Source organism: Macaca mulatta, chromosome 18, assembly GCF_049350105.2.
Source record: "Macaca mulatta isolate MMU2019108-1 chromosome 18, T2T-MMU8v2.0, whole genome shotgun sequence".
Lineage (NCBI taxonomy): Eukaryota > Metazoa > Chordata > Mammalia > Primates > Cercopithecidae > Macaca > Macaca mulatta.
In genome coordinates, this window is record NC_133423.1 from 70,993,403 (window position 1) to 71,010,207 (window position 16,805).

At 39.3% G+C, this 16,805-nt stretch overlaps 1 protein-coding gene across 4 annotated transcripts in view; it reads right to left on the bottom strand.

Annotated features, from left to right (window-relative positions):
- GREB1L (GREB1 like retinoic acid receptor coactivator) overlaps positions 1 to 16,805 on the bottom strand; it is a 296,235-nt gene that overhangs the window by 106,430 nt on the left and 173,000 nt on the right. For all 4 annotated transcript variants that reach the window (XM_001088999.4, XM_015121639.3, XM_015121640.3 and 1 more), the window contains exons 6-7: positions 14,194 to 14,370; positions 10,503 to 10,625 (exon numbers count right to left, since the gene is read on the bottom strand). In XM_001088999.4, coding sequence (XP_001088999.4) covers positions 10,503 to 10,625; positions 14,194 to 14,370 — 300 coding nt within the window. The remainder of the gene's footprint in view (positions 1 to 10,502; positions 10,626 to 14,193; positions 14,371 to 16,805) is intronic.

Here is a 16,805-nt window from a genome sequence, read left to right on the forward strand (position 1 = left end):
AGGGTAAATCCAGCCTCTTTTCTCCATTTAGGCCAGGAGCAAATGTTGAGCTGATCTGCTACTGATTCTATGACAGTGGTGTTCTCCCTTTGTTTTCCTGTTCCTACTACCCCGATTCTGCTCTTGAAATCTGACACACGTGAGCATTTTACGGAACTCTAGGTAGAGCTCAAAACCATCTTTGTATCCTCATCTCCTAGTACCCAGTAACTGCCCAATATAATTGTTCAGTAGTGAGCAGAGAGTTCAAATTCTAGTTATGTTATCATCTACCTGTATCTTGAACTTGCCTACATTAGGTATTGGCCTTTATTTCTACACATGCAAAGAGCTGACGAGAGATCAGTAAAAAGCAGACATTTTCTACTAACCTATACATTTGGATTAATCTTGAGAATTTTTATGTTTATGAATATTATAACATAAAAGAAAATTCAGAAATAGAAACCACCATGCTAAAATCTTATTTCTCCCACAAACCAGTTTTTTTTTTAGTACATGTCCTTCTATGTTTTATCCACATTATCTTTTTACATGATATGACAAAAAATTATTTCAATTTTACTTTTATTGCTTAACAGAATTATTTCCTATGTGGCTGCACAGTTCATAATGATCTTTTTTAGCATCTTCATCATGTGTGTATGTCCTGATTTGCTCAATTGTTTCTACACTAAGGTTGCTTTTCCTTTTTAATTAATATAAAGGGAACTGCAGTGAATATCTTGACCCTCCATTTTGGTTATTTTCTTGGTTAGGCCCTCTAAAGTGGGATTATCATAGCCAAAGGTGTAAATATTTTTAATGTTCTTGTTACATATTGCCAAGTTGCTTTCTTAAAAGGTCACACCACTGTTCACCTTTACCAGCCTGGCTGAGAGTGTCAGTTTTACCAGCACTGCATTTTATCACTGAAATAAAATATTTTGGCTAGTATAATAAGTGAAAATGACCTCACTGTTATTACTTATGGCTTTCTTCATTTCCACAAAGTGGGATATTCTTCCTCATGCTTACTAAAGGGTTGCATTTTCTCTTAGCAGGAATAGAAGTCTCACAAGCACATGCATAACCCTGAGCCTCCTCTCCTGTCTCAGAGGGGAGTGATCATTGTTTTCCTTCCTCTCCCATCCATGAACTCATCGAATATTTATTGAGCCTCTTCAGCATGCCAGGCACTATGTTAGGCTCTGGGAATGCAGTAGGGGAATAATCCCTACCCTCAAGGAGTTTACCGTGTAAAGGAAAAGCCTGCGTGTTCTCAGTATCTGGCTAGAAGCAGGCAAATTTGCCAAAGCGTTCCCACCATATTTGGAAAAAAAAAGAGACTGTTTTATAAAAGCATTAATTGAGTATTCATAAGAAACTAAATTTGGAAAATCATGCTGGAGGAACTTTTGATGCACCTAGAGAGGAAAGGGGGAAGGTAAGTGCCCAAAGGAGGACACAAAGCGGAAGAAGACAGACACGGCCACATCTTAGGGACAGTTGAATGATACACTCCCATACAATCTGCTTCTTAAACAGCCATCACCAGGGACAGAGGAGGAGTCCGGGGGGAAATGGAAACAAAGTGATAGGCTGTGTGAGCAGGGAAGGCCTAGGTTAGGGGGTGGCAGATCACAAAATATTCTGGACACACAGAGGGCAGTATGAGAGCTCTAAACTCTTGGTAGGAAAAGGAAAGGAAGCCATGGTGGAGGACGGGGAAGGAAAAGTGTTGGACACTTACGGAGTTCCATTTAGGGTTGTTCCTGCCCACTTGCTTCTTAGACAGTAAGGTCAGCTATGAGAGATTACTATGACAGCAACAATCCCACTGTGCAGTCACCACAGTGGGGAATAGAAAAACTCAAAAGACCCAAACATTATTATTACACCATAGCATCCCTGCCTATGATACTACTTGCTATCAAAGTATGAGGACTACATACATTAGTACATGTATGTAGTTTGGTGGCGGGTGGGGCAGGGGTGGTAAATCCACCCTTTTATTCTCATTGAGATGTATCATAATACAAAAGAGTGCATAAAACATTTATTTATAGCTTAAGGAATAACCACAAGGTAAATATCTATCAAACCACCATCCAAGTCAAAGAAAAAACACAAAACAAAATACTGTCAGCCGCTGGTAACCTCCTGTGTGCTCTTCTCCATCCCAGCTCCCTCCTTCTGCCCAGAGGTGATCACTGTGTTTTGTATGCATTTCTCAAATAGTTTAGTTTCGCCTTTCTTTAATGTAATAGAAATGAAATAATATTGGATGGAGTCTTTTGTGAATGACTTTTTTGTTCAATATCATCTTTGTAAGATTCCTCTGTAGTGCTAGGGGTAGGCATCTGTTTATTTTCATTGTCATATGCTATTTCATTTTTTATATATATATATATATTTGTTGTTGTTTTGAGACAGGGTGTCACTCTGTTGCCCAGGCTGGAGTGCAGTGGTGAGATCACAGCTCACTGTGGCCTTGACCTCCTGGGCTCGAGACATCCTCCTGCCTCAGGTCCCCAACTAACTGGGACTACAGGCATGTGTCAACACGCATTGCTAATTTTTATTTTTATTTTTTTGTATTTTTGTAGAGACAAGATTTCACTATGTTCAAGACAAGGCTAGTCTTGAACTCCTGAGCTCAAGCAATCCAGCAGCCTCAGCCTCCCAAAGTGCCAGGACTACAGGCATGAGCCACCTCACCTGGCCCTAAATATGAGTATCTCACAATTTACTTACCCATTCTATTTTTAATGGACACTTTAGTTGTTTCCTGTTTAAGGTGGCTGTGAAGAACACTGCCATGAACAATCTTGTACATACCTCTTGGTGCACATATACAAAATCTTCCTTAGAATGGAGTAGCTGGATCAGAGAATATGCACATTTTCTACTTTACTATGTATTGCAACTTACTTACAGAGATTTGGTATCAATTAACACTCCTACCAGCAGTGTATATTAGTTCTTATTGCTTGAAATCTTTGCCAACATCTGGCCAGGCATGGTAGCTCACACCTGTAATTCCAGCACTTTGGGAGGCCGAGGTGGGCGGATCACGAGGTCAGGAGATCGAGACCATCCTGGCTAACATGGTGAAACCCCACAAACTAGCTGGGTGAGGTGGTGGGCGCCTGTAGTCCCAGCTACTCGGGAGGCTGAGGCAGGAGAATGGCGTGAACCCGGGAGGCAGAGCTTGCAGTGAGCTGAGATTGTGCCACTGCACTCCGGCCTGGGCGACAGAGCAAGACTCCATCTCAAAAAAAAAAAAAAAAAAAAAAGAAATCCTTGCCAACATCAACTATTTGTCACACTTAAATTCACTGCGAATTTGGGATCTGAATATAGTATCTCGTATTTTTAATCTAATTTTCCTGATTACCAAAGTGGTTAATCATCTTCTCATGTATTTATTGCCCACTTGGATATTCTCTTTTGTGAAGCGCCTGTTGAAGTTCTGCTCACTGTTTCTACTGACATATTTTTCTTATTAATTCATAAATATTCTTTTCTAATTTATTTTTTAAGGTAGAGCCTAGCTCTGTTGCCCAGGCTGGAGTGCAGTGGCAAGACCATAGCTCACTGCAGCCTCAACCTCCTGGGTTCAAGTGATCCTCCCGCCTCAGCCTCCCAAAGAGTGAAGATTACAGGCATGAGCCATATGCCTGGCCCATAAGTATTCTTTATATGTTCTGGATACTAGTTCTTTGTTAGTTTTATGTATTACACATATCATCTCCCAATTTATGGCTTGTTTTTTTACTCTATGGTGACTCCTAATAGTTAGAAGTTATAATTTTAATGTAGTAAAATATCAGTCTTTTCCTTTATGATCAACACTTTCTGTTTTTTTTTTGTTTTTTTGTTTTTCTGTTGCTCAGGCTGGAGTGCAGGGGCACAATCTTGGCTCACTGCAACCTCTGCCTCCCGGGCTCAAGCAATTCTCCTGCCTCAGCCTTTCCAGTAGCTGGGACTATAGATGCTTGCCACCACACCTGGCTAATTTTTATATTTTTTGTAGAGACAGGATTTTGCCACGGTGCCCAGGCTGGTCTTGAACTTTGGGGCTCAAGCGACCTGCCCACCTTGGCCTCCCCAAGTGCTGGCATTATAGGCAGGAGCCGCCGAGCCGGACTTTATATGTAATGTTAATATATTCACCTTATATCGACAGTTATAAAACATAATTTTACACGTTTTTCTACAGAGGAAGAGCCCACATAGGCAAAGATACCTAGGGCCCAAGAAAATCATAAAGTGGCCCTGCTTCATAGAATCTTCCTAAAAGCCATACTATGAGTGACAGGGGCAGAGCTTAGGAGGCTCACCCCTATGCTTCCCTACAAGCTAGGGGATAAAACATGTGTTCTTTTAATGGTGGATGAGCATATTATCTTCATTTAGAAAACAGTACATACCAGTACTCTTAATAAAGAAAGACTAAATTAATAATCCCCAAATGCTAATATCTAATTTAAATAAAAACAGAATTCAAATAACATTTATTTCCGGGCATTTGTCTGGTACCAGGTGATACAGAGATAAACAAAAAGAACATAAAGCTTCTAGCGTATAAGAGAATATAGAAGGTTCGCAACTCATTGTAACAGGGAACAATGTCACACGAGCAGAAGTGTGGTAGCAAGGCTAAGTCATTCCTCACAAAGTTGCAAAACAGGTATTGTTAATTTCAGTTTTTGCAAATAAGAAAAGGCAACTGAAGCACAGAAAAATTGATTGGCTTATCCCAATTGTCAGCCAATATATGTCAGGTACAGTATCTTAATAGCAGGACTCTGACTCCCAGCCCTGCGCTGTTTACCATCTGCTCTGAAAAAGTGCTCACCCCAGTGTAGATATTCAATAAATTAGATTGTATTAAACTGAAAGAGAAACAGTGCCACCCCGAAGGATTATGAATTTTCTCAGAGCAGCTTTTTAATCTATTTTTATAGCTTAATTGAGGTATACTTTATGTATAAAATTTGCCCATTTCAAGTATACAATTCAATGATTTTTAGTAACCTTACCAAGTTGTGTAACCATCACCATAAATCAGCGTTAGAACATTTTCATCCCCTTAATAAGAATGCTCATACCCTATTTTCTGTTCATCTCCATTCCCACTCCCTGCTCCAGGCAAGCACTAATCTTCTTTCCTTCCTCTATAAATTTGCCTTGTCTGCACATTTCACATACATAGAACCATACAATAAGTGGTCTCTTTCAGCTGGTTCCTTTCACTTAATATCGTATTTTTGAGATTCATCCATGATGCAGCTTGTCTCGACAGTTTGTTTCTCGTTATTGCTGGATGGTATTCCATTATATGGATACATTACATTTTTGTCTAGCCATTCACAAGTTAATCAACATTTAGTTGGTGCTAGTTTTTTATTATAACGAATAATGATGTTATGAACATTTGCATGCAAGTTTTTATGAGAACATATACTTTAATTTCTCTTGGGTAGATATATGGGAGTGGAATTGCTGGGTTGCATGGTAGTTTTATGTTCAACTTTTTGAGAAACTGCCAAACTGTATTCCAAAATGGCTGCCACATTTTACCAATGCATTCCTATCAGTGGTGTATAATCGTTCCCACTTCTCCACACGCACAGACGCTTGTTATTGTCTTTTTTCTGATAGCCATTCTAGAGGATGTGAAGTAGTATCTCATTACTATTTTTTTTTTTTTTTTGAGATGGAGTTTCTCTCTTTTTGCCCAGGCTGGAGTGCAATGGTGCAATCTCGGCTCACTGCAACCTCCACCTCCCGGGTTCAAGTGATTCTCCTGCCTCAGCCTCCTGAGTAGCTGGAATTATAGGCACACGCCACCACAATTGGCTAATTTTGTATTTTTACTAGAGATGGGGTTTCACCATGTTGGCCAGGCTGGTCTCAAACTCCTGACCTCAGGTGATCTGCCTGCCTCGGCCTCCCAAAGTGCTGGGATTACAGGCGTGAGTCACTGCACCTGGCCCTCATTATGGTTTTGATTTGCATTTCCCTGACTAATGATATTGAGTATCTTTTCATGTGCTTATTAGCCATTTGTATATATTATTTGAAGAAATGTCTATTCCAAATCCTTTGCCCATATTTCAGTTGCGTTGTCATCTTATTACTAAGCTGTGTAAGAGCGTTTGTAAATTCTGGGTGTTAATACTTTATTAGATTTGTGTTTTGCTAATATTTTTACCACTCTGTTGTTTGTCTTTTCATTTCTTAATGATGTCTTTTTATTGACAGATAATAACTGGACATATTAATGGGGTACAGATAATATTTTGATACATGCATACAATATGTAATGATCAAATCAGGGTAAGTAGGATATCCATCACCTCAAACATTTATCTTTTTTTGTGTGTACTGGGAACATTGAAATCTTCTCTTCATGCTATTTAAAAATATATATTATTGGTTATTACTATAGTCATGCTGCTCTGCTATCAAACACTAGAACTTATTTTTTCTATCTAACTTTATGTTTGTACACATTAGCCAACCTCTCTTCATCCCCATCTCCTCACCCTGTGCAGCCTCTGGTAACCATCATTCTACTCTCTGTCTTCATGAAATCAACTGTTTTTAGCTCCCACGTGTGAGAACACGTGTTATGTGTTTTTCTGTGACTGGCTTATTTATCATAATGACCTCCGGTCCCATCCATGTTCCTTCAAATGACAGGATTTCATTCTTTTTTTACAACTAAATAGAATTCCATTGTGTATATATACCATATTTTCTTTATCCTTAAAATTTTGAAGTGTAAAAGTTTTGAATTTTGATGAGGTCCATTTTATCAATTTTTCCAAAAACAAATCCTTATATTTAGAGTCAATTGACTTTTGAAGTGTAAAAGATTTCAATTTTGATGAGGCCCATTTTATCAATTTTTCCAGAAACAAATCCTTATATTTAGAGTCATCTGACAAATGCAATTCACTGAGGAGAAAACGGTCTGCTCAACAAATGGTGCTGGTACAACTGGATATCCACACATGAAAAGATGAATTTAAACTCTCATTTCACACTACACAAAAATTAACTCAAAATGACTCACAGACTTAACTGCAAGAATTAAAACAATAAAGCCTTTATAAAAAAACTTGGAAATTTTCAAGATCCTGAGTTAGACAAATGCATTTTTCATCTATTCCTGAACTTTCATCCCAATTAAACGTCATATATGTGTATGTCACTTTTATAATGCAGGTAGATAAAAATATAGCCCCCTTCAGTAAAAATGATAAAATATTTCACTGAGTTTGGTGGCCAAAATTTGAATTAGCAATTACATGAAAATGTTAAGAGAAGGCCAGGTGTGGTGGTTCATGCCTGTAATCCCAGCACTTTGGGAGGCCAAGGCGGGCAGATCACGAGGTCAGGAGTTGAGAACAGCCTAGCCAATATGGTGAAACCCCGTCTCTACTAAAAATACAAAAATTAGCCAGGCGTGGTAGCACGCAACTGTAATCCCAGCTACTCAGGAGGCTAAGGCAGGAGAATCGCTTGAACCCGGGAGGTGGAGATTGCAATGAGCCGAGATAGTGCCATTGCACTCCAGCCTGGGCATCACAGTGAGACTCCATATCAAAAAAAAGGAAGAAAATGTTAAGAGAAAATATGCAAGCAATAAGTCATAACCCAGCCAGAATAGAATATATATAGCTTAGCAGGTAGAACTCAAGACAAAGGCATGCAAATAGTGCATTAAACTCTTCTTCAAATACTATACAATGTGTGTACCCATACTTGAGGCTAAAAACTGTTGATTACAGATAGTCACTGACTGCAAATTAAGATAAGGGAGAAAACAATCTCCTATAGAAAGGTGAACCTCAATCAATCAGTTAAGGAGGTGCTGCACATGCTAATATTTGTGATGGTATCATAATGCCAACATGAAATTTCTACAGTCGATTATGTTCAAGTGTCAGAAGAAAGAAACTATTGAAGAGTCTATAAACATTCATTAATACAAAATTTTAGATACAAAGCATCACTTATAAAGGCACTTTCTTTTATTAAATTTTCTAAGTTGCATCTGAAATTGTTAATAACTAATTTTCATGGTCAAATTACCACTTACATCCTCACAGGGACACAAAAGAATGTGAGCATTAAAACTTGGCCACTGTGAGTCAGTCAGTGCCTTCCCCTTGCTCTTGGCCTGTGTTTCATGATGGCAACTGGGGGAGCGTTTGCTAAAGCCTGAATCTTGATTTCCTCTTTCAAAGCAAAATTTGTTTACAAAGTATATTTTCTGGTATAATTAAAATTGTATTACTTCTTATTAACATTTTAATACCTTGTTATTATTTTCAGGTACAACTGCTTATTTACATACCTATCTCTCCCTCTTAGGAAAGGTTACATGTTTTATTGTTCTTTTTCTTTTGTTTTTTTTCAGACAGGGTCTGGCTCTGTTGCCCAGGCCAGAGTGCTGTGGCAGTATCTCAACTCACTGCAAGAGCACCCGGCTAATTTTTGTATTTTTAGTAGAGACGTGGTTTCACTATGTTGCCCAGGCTGATATCGAACTCCTGAGCTGAAGGGATCCACACGCCTAGGCTTACCTACCAAAGTGCTAGGATTATAGGCATGAGCCACTGTGCTTGGCCCTGTTTTATTGTTCTTTAATCCCTTATATTAATTTTTTTTCTTTTGAGACAGAGTCTCACTCTGTCTCTTTTGAGACAGAGTCTCATCCAGGCTGGAATGCAGTGGCACAATCTCAGCTCACCGCAACTTCCACCTCGTGGTTGTGTACAAGCAATTCTCGTGCCTCAGCCTCCCAAGTAGCTAGAATTACAGGCGCATGCCACCATGCCTGGCTAATTTTTGTATATTTGATAGAGACGGGGTTTCGCCATGTTGGCCAGACTGGTCTCGAATTCCTGACCTCAAGTGATCCACCCACCCTGGCCTCTCAAAGTGCTGGGATTACAGGCGTGAACCACCATGCCCAGCCATGAATGTTTTTTAAGTCATTGCAGACATCAGTTGAGTACTGAAACCCTGCCTTATAGCATCTGATAAGGTTCTTAAAACAAAATAAACACTTGATACGTTTTTGTTGTAATGAAGTAAATCTTAGCTTTTAATACTGTGGTTTTAAAAATTATATTTCACAGCATAATATACTATGGGATCAATCAAATTACAAAAATGGTATTCTAAGAGAGACATGCAGGTGTGTCATTAATGTAATGAAGGCTATTCCTTCAATGGCCAGAGCCAAATGCTAACTTGTTTCTTTCTTGAATACGTAGTGACACTATGTTCTCTCATTTATTCTAAACAGAAGTGGTCTATTCTCTCAGATCAGAGCCTCTATCTAAATCTCCCGCGCAATTTAAAAGCCAAACTTTTTACAATCCAGGAAGAGGTGGGCTTAGCTTAGTACAGGCACATAGCAAGAAATGTCCCAAAGAAAGTTAGCCTTATTATCATTGCTGCTGCTGCTAATATATTCCAATAATCACTTCTATCTTGAAAATAAGTAGAAACAATTGACCAGCTCATCACAATTTCACATTAATTTGAAAGAGGTATGCTATGTAGCAAATGGAGACCACCTTCTTCTCAATTTGTGGTTAACACTGGCAAAGTACATATGCTATGAAGTTTGTGTATCAGACGAGTAAAATGTACTCCACGAAAAACAAGTGAACTGAAAAAAAATTCACAAAGTCTTTTAAAATACTTTCCTTCTTGCCTAAGATATAACCAAGGCTGGTTCTGAGTAATTTTCTCAAATACTATCTGCAGTGATCTCTTCAGGTAAAGCCCTCCAGCCCTTTGGCCACCTGGAACCATGAAGTTCCACCTGGAATTTTATCTTGGCCTCAGGGCCTGGGCCGGTGCTCTATGCTGGAGGAATTTTTAGAAGCCTCAGACTAGTAGCTTATCTGCTCAGTACAATCAGTCATTCTGCTGATCCTGTCCTGATATTGTGACCTAGTTTCAGGCACTAAGATTTTATCTAGTTACTCATAACCAGTGCCTCTTTTGTACCACTAGAAACTAGATCCTGGGTTCATCCGTTGTGATCCACAATCCTAGCTTGGGACCTTGTTTTGTATCCCAGTTGGTGCACTACTCCCTATGATGTTCTGTGGGCTTAGCTAGAGCCCTACCCTGGAACTCCAGTCTTCATGACTGTGTCTCCAGTACTTGCCACTGGATGGCTATGATGCAGACTTCCCTAGTGTCTGGATTTCCACTTATTGCCTACTGTCAGTCTCCCCCTAGAATAATGTCCTAGGCTTCAGCTAAATTTCCTACCACTGTCAGGACTGTGAGGACTTGGGTTCTGGTCATTCACGGATTAACCCATCTCAAGGCTGAGTTCTAATTCTAATAGTAACTCAAGTAATACCTTTATTTTGAAATCTCTCTATTCAAACCAGCCAGCAGTAAATATATACTTTAAAAAGCCTCATTAAATATACATGTGATGCTTGAAATGCCAAAAGAAAAATACCCCATACCTGTCTGAGTGAATCCTGATTTGTATCCATTAGTTGTCCCATTTTCTGGGGTCACAGTTGATGACACTGAAGAGCTTGGTTTAATAGAGTGGCAAGAAGCAGAGGATTGTCGGCTTCTACATTCTGGAAAAGAGTAAAAATTACACTGTATGAAGTGACCAATGTTCTGTTAAAACAGGTGATGGGGACACAATCCATAAAATCTCTAAATTAAATTGCTGCTCCTTAAGTGGCAGCCACTTCTCTAATTAGAGATCCCCTTCCCCATCCTGACTCCAACAGAATGTTTAAACTAGTGAATACAACACTTTTGTTTGGAAGACAAAGAAATGGTTGCAAAGAAATTGGACCTTTGTTCCCTAAATACTAGTTCCCAGAGGAAATATACTCATAACCAATATAGTCATGCTAGTTTTATGGGTAAGACAGAGGCTAAAACATTAATAATTTATGAAAACCTAATAGGCCTTTCAATACCAGTTAACACCCTACCTGGGATTGGTTTAAGTGTAGAACAGTAACCTATGGTCTGTCTAGGCTGCCTATAACCTTCTCTTCTCAACCTTAATTTAGGTCCAAAAACAGAAGCAAAGAAAAATGTATAGGCAGTAGAGAAAAATTTTAAATGCTCAAATTATTATTATTCTCAGTTCTTATTAAAGGAGACAGCCAATATTCAAAGTGGTTACTGATCATGCTATGCCAAGCTTCATTTTAAGTAAGCCAGTATTAATGGGCGTCTGGGATGATATTTTATTAGTGTTTTGTACTGATTCAGGTAGATAGTAAGTACTATCACAGCCTGTGGGACTGTTAACTTCCAACCAAATTTTACCCTATTAGTCTCAAAAAGTAGCATGTGAAAAAAGAATATAAATAATTTCATACGACAAAGTTACAGAGGGTCCTTTAGAGTGTCTCCAAGTTTATCAGATACATACAATGACTGGAAGCAGTTTTCTTTTTTTTTTTTTTTTTTTTTTTTTTTTTTTTTTTTGAGACGGAGTCTGGCTCTGTCGCCCAGGCTGGAGTACAGTGGCGCGATCTCGGCTCACTGCAAGCTCCGCCTCCCGGGTTCACGCCATTCTCCTGCCTCAGCCTCCCGAGTAGCTGGGACTACAGGCGCCCACAACCGCGCCCGGCTAATTTTTTGTATTTTTAGTAGAGACGGGGTTTCACCGTGGTCTCGATCTCCTGACCTTGTGATCCGCCCGCCTCGGCCTCCCAAAGTGCTGGGATTACAGGCGTGAGCCACCACGCCCGGCCAGGAAGCAGTTTTCTATAACCTTCTATGCTATTACCTTCTATGAGGAGTAGTGTATTCTGGCCTAAGAGCATATCTCCAATATGTAATATATGCACATATGTATATTGATATTATATGTATGTATATATAAATTATACAAATAAATATAATTTCAGCTCCAAAATAGCAACTATTATAAACGTGAGGCTTCTCTCACAAATGTTATTCTTTATTAGAAAAATGAGGCCAGGCATGGTGGCTCATGCATGTAACTTTACCACTTTGAGAGGCCAAAGTGGGTGGATCACTTGAACTCAAGAGTTCGAGACCAGTCTGGGCAACATGGTGAAACCCTGTCCCTACAAAAAATACAAAAATTAGCCAGGTACGGTGGTGTGCGTCTGTAGTCCCAGCTCCTTGGGAGGCTGAGGCAGGAAGATCACTTGAGCCTGGGGTGGGAGAGGTTGCAGTGAGCCACCGCAGTCCAGCCTGGGCAACAGAGTGAGATCGTGTAAGAAGGAAAGAAAGGAAAGAGAGGAGAGGGGAGGGGAGGAGAGGGGAGGGGAGGGAAGAGGAGAGGCAGAGAAAGGGGGAAAGGGGGAAAGGGGGAAGGGAAAGAAAGCAAAGGAAAGGAAAAGGAAAAAGGAAAGGGAAAGGAAGGAAAGGAAAGGAAAGGAAGAAAGGAAGAAAAAGGGAAAGGGGAAGGAATGAAGGAAGGAAGGAAGAAAAAAAGAAAAGAAGGAAAAGGAAGGAAGGAAGGAAAGATGAATTGCCACTGAGTACTAACTAAGAAGTTAAAAATATTTTATGCAACCAAAACAAGGCTAAAGAAGGAAATTAAAAGGGAGGGAGGTGATACCTATCCTACTTTTACCCTTTTATTAGGATTCATGACATTCAAAATGATCTTTCTGAGAAAAATCATTTAATAGGACAAAGACTTATTCACCAGCTTATGATTCAGTGGTCACAAGCTTTAAGTTCTGATGATACCTATCTTGGAATATGTACCCATTTCCTAAAGAACTATATAATGCTACTTCAAAGGTAACTAAGAGAAATTAAGGTGAAGGACTCAGAAACAAACCTGCAGTTGTAATTTGGAATATTATGCTGTTTTTCATAGTCAGGAAAAAATATTGTATAGACAACAAATAGAAACATTAAAAATAGTTATTATAGGCCGGGCATGGTGGCTCAGCACTTGGGGATGCCAAGGCGGGCAGATCACGAGGTCAGGAGTTTGAGACCAGCCTGACCAATATGATGAAACCCCTTCTCTACTAAAAATACAAAAATTAGCCGGGTGTGGTGTCACACGCCTGCAATTCCAGCTACTCAGGAGGCTGAAGCAGGAGAATCGCTTGAACCTGGGAGGTAAAGGTTGCAATGAGCCAAGATCTCACTGCTGCACTACACCCTGGGCAACAGAAGGAGATGCTGTCTCAAAAAAAAAAAAAAAAAAATATATATATATATACACACACACACACACACACACATACACACAGTTATTATAGGCTGGGTGCGGTGGCTCACGCCTGTAATCCCAGCACTTTGGGAGGCCGAGGTGGGCGGATCACAAGGTCAGGAGATTGAGACCATCCTGGCTAACATGGTGAAACCCCGTCTCTACTAAAAATACAAAAAATTAGCTGGGCGTGGTGGCGGGCGCCTGTAGTCCCAGCTACTCGGCAGGCTGATGCAGGAGAATGGCATGAACCTGGGAGGTGGAGCTTGCAGTGAGCCGAGATTGTGCCTCTGCACTCCAGCCTGGGCGACAGAGCGAGACTCCATCTCAAAAAAAAAAAAAAAAGATAGTTATTATATGGAGAAAAAAATCTCAGCATCTAAGAAACTGATCAATAGAATAACAATTAAATACTTCTTTTCTTTAGCACAGTGAAGAGAACTTCTGTCAATTCCTATCAAGCACATGAAGATGTGAAGTTTCAACTGGATTCATTTCTATAAATAAGTTAAGTTCTTCCTAATTTATAAGAAATAACACTTTGCCAACTTAATAGTGTGTTTTCCCAGGTATTATGAAGAGAACATAAATGTTTACTCTAAGTATGTTTAGCTCTAGTTAAAATAGAAAAAAAATACGGATGTTCGAAAATCTCCAAAGAAATTAAATAGAGTCAAAAGGGCATCTCTCTAAATGACGGAAGAGCTAGAAAAAGTCCATTTTTCCCCTTGAGAGCTGTACCCCCTTCCCAAGAGACAAATACAGAGACATGCACTTTCCTACACTTGAATTGTCTCTGTTAAAAATGTAAGGGGCAAGTCAAATAACACACCAGAAGGCTTTAAATTTTTGGATATCCTTCTGAACTTGAGATGTTTATTTGTATCCCACCTGAACTCCGAATCTTGTATGGGTCACTTGTCACCACTCTAAAATCTCCATTCCCTCCCCTTTTCTTCCTGGAAATTGACTACCTTTCCAGCAGATAAGAGGTCCCTTAGACAGTACGCCCTGGGAGCTTCTGACTAGGTAGTACTTTAAGTGCTTCTGCTTCTTTGGCTGAGTGGTGAGCTTCAAGTTAATGTGGTTGGAAAATTCCGTGAAATATCGAAATCCTCTTTCTCCACAGCCGATACAATTTCCAGAAAACCCTGAAGTGAGGAAAACCAATGTTACTAATGGCCTTGTAAGTTGATACAATACTTTTATGTATTAAACAGCATAGAAACGTTCACATTCTTTGACCCAAAAATGTCTCAATCTCAAGGAAATAATTCAGAGGGAAAAAAAACAGGTACACATTTCTTTAGCAGAGTTATTTTGTAACAGTGAAAGACTGGAAATAATTTAAATGCTGCTCTAAAAGGAAAGGAAAGGATAGCCTCTAAAAGGTTAAGGAAATAGGGTTGATAAATACAGTAGATAATGGTTAAGGAAATAGAGCACATAATATAATAAAAAGCTTGGTTCTAGAATGTCTATTATTTCTTCCCCACATACTCCTTCCTTAGATAACCTGGTTCTCTGCCCTCTCTACCACTCAGACTTGCCTCCATGGTCACAGCTGGTGAGCTTGTGGCCCACCATCTGACCCAGTCTGGGACAGTCAGAATCTCTCTCCTGGAATTTCGAAATAAATACAAAAAGTCAGGCAGGTGGTGCTGGACCCTGGATTTGTAAGGTTTTACAGAATTGGAATCCCAATTAGGGTTACGTCAGCCACATGTAAGCTAGGGTATGGGAACCAAGAACCATGAAGAAGAAGCTGATCTGCCAAGAGGAGAGCAGAGCACGGGCCAGATGTGCAAATTCAGGGCTCTATCAGCTTCTAGTTTCTGTGAGATCTAGCTATACTTTCCGACAGGAGTACCATGAGATTCCCATTTCTCCTTTTCTAACACTTCTTTATTCATACTAGCTTATTATTCCTTTAGATCTAATATCCAAATAATTCCACTCAGACAAATTAAACAAAACAAAAATGTTGGTGACCTGGTTAGAACAGGGGACACGGAAAAAAGAAGAAACAGAGAAAACTGGGAAGATGAAAAGCCATGCCTTTTTTTTTTTGCCATGCCTTTTTTTATTGAAAATTAACTTTTCAGTCCCCCTTAATACACAGACTAAAAACAGACAGTAAGAGTGGGTTCTTCTTGTTGTGTCTGATGAGGACATAACACATTTACTGTGACATAGATGAAAAGAACAAAAATGTTGTAATAAGGGCATTCCATATTGTATAAAGGCAATATTTCTATACATAAATAACTGAAAACAAATTCACTGATGAAGTGATACACTCTTTTCAGACCTCTGAACTAACCTGATAAATATTAATAATTAACAAAGATATATAAATTGAGAAGAGAAAAGCCACAAGGATTAATGATAGAATATCTCACAATATCCTAATCTCAGAATGCTAACCATCAATTCAAAGCATTTATAAATGGGAAGTCCAATTTATTATTATTCAGTCAACAACTATATATTGAGCATCTACCCATATGCTAGGCATTTTGCTAAACACTAAGGAAACAGTGGTGAAGAAGAGAGATTGATAACCTCTGGTCGATTACACAGAATTAATAACTTATTACTGCCACTTTTTAGACATGTAAACAATATAATTTTATAAATGACTTAAAATATATTCAGAGATGGATTGTATTTGAGAGCATCTATTTGTCCAATACCTTAAAAAAGTAGCCCCTCCCCCTGCAAAAAAGGTTGCCAGTGGCTGCCTAGGTCACCAAAGTCATCCATCCATCTATCCATCCATCCACCCACCCATCCATTCATCCATCCATCCACCCACCCACCCACCCACCCATCCATCCATCCATCCATCCATCCATCCATCCATCCATCCATCCATCCATCCATCCATCCAACAAATACTGTATTATGTGCTAGACACTGTTGCAGGCCCCAGGTTTTTTAGCACGAAACAAAGCAGACAAAGTCTCTGCCTTTGTGGAAACTACATTCTGGTTTGACCGTCGCACCTTCCTGGAAAACTGCCTGACCTGTGAAGTAGATATGCCACACCCAAAACACAGAAAAAAAGCTACAAGAACCTTTCAGCCAAAATAATCAAGAACAGTGCCAAAACATGAGGCTCAACTGATAGGTCCAAGTGGTTTAGAAAACATTAGTGTGAGAATTAGAATTAACAAACTACCGAGGTTAAGTTTGATCTTTTCCTCTGTCTATTCTGAGGTGAAAAGCAAGAGTGTGAAGAGGAAGAAAAGCCTTGGGTCAGAATAATCTGCAAAGGAGAGAATCTTCACATTAATGATAAGTTAACAACATAAAAGATTTAGAATCCTACAGTCCATTTAAAAAACTCTGTATGGCTTCAGCATTAGCCTTCCTTCAAGGGAGATTTTATCTGCCTGAAGTTCTTGTTGTCATTGAAAACAAAAAATAACACCACTCTCAGCCAAATTACCTTTTAGTTTTTCTGGCAATCAAGTCTTCCAATTGCATGGCAGATTTGGGACACATGCACTACCAACTGGATCAATATATTTTTAAATCATTCCCCCATAGTCTTTGGAATCTGCATAGTTTATATAAAAAT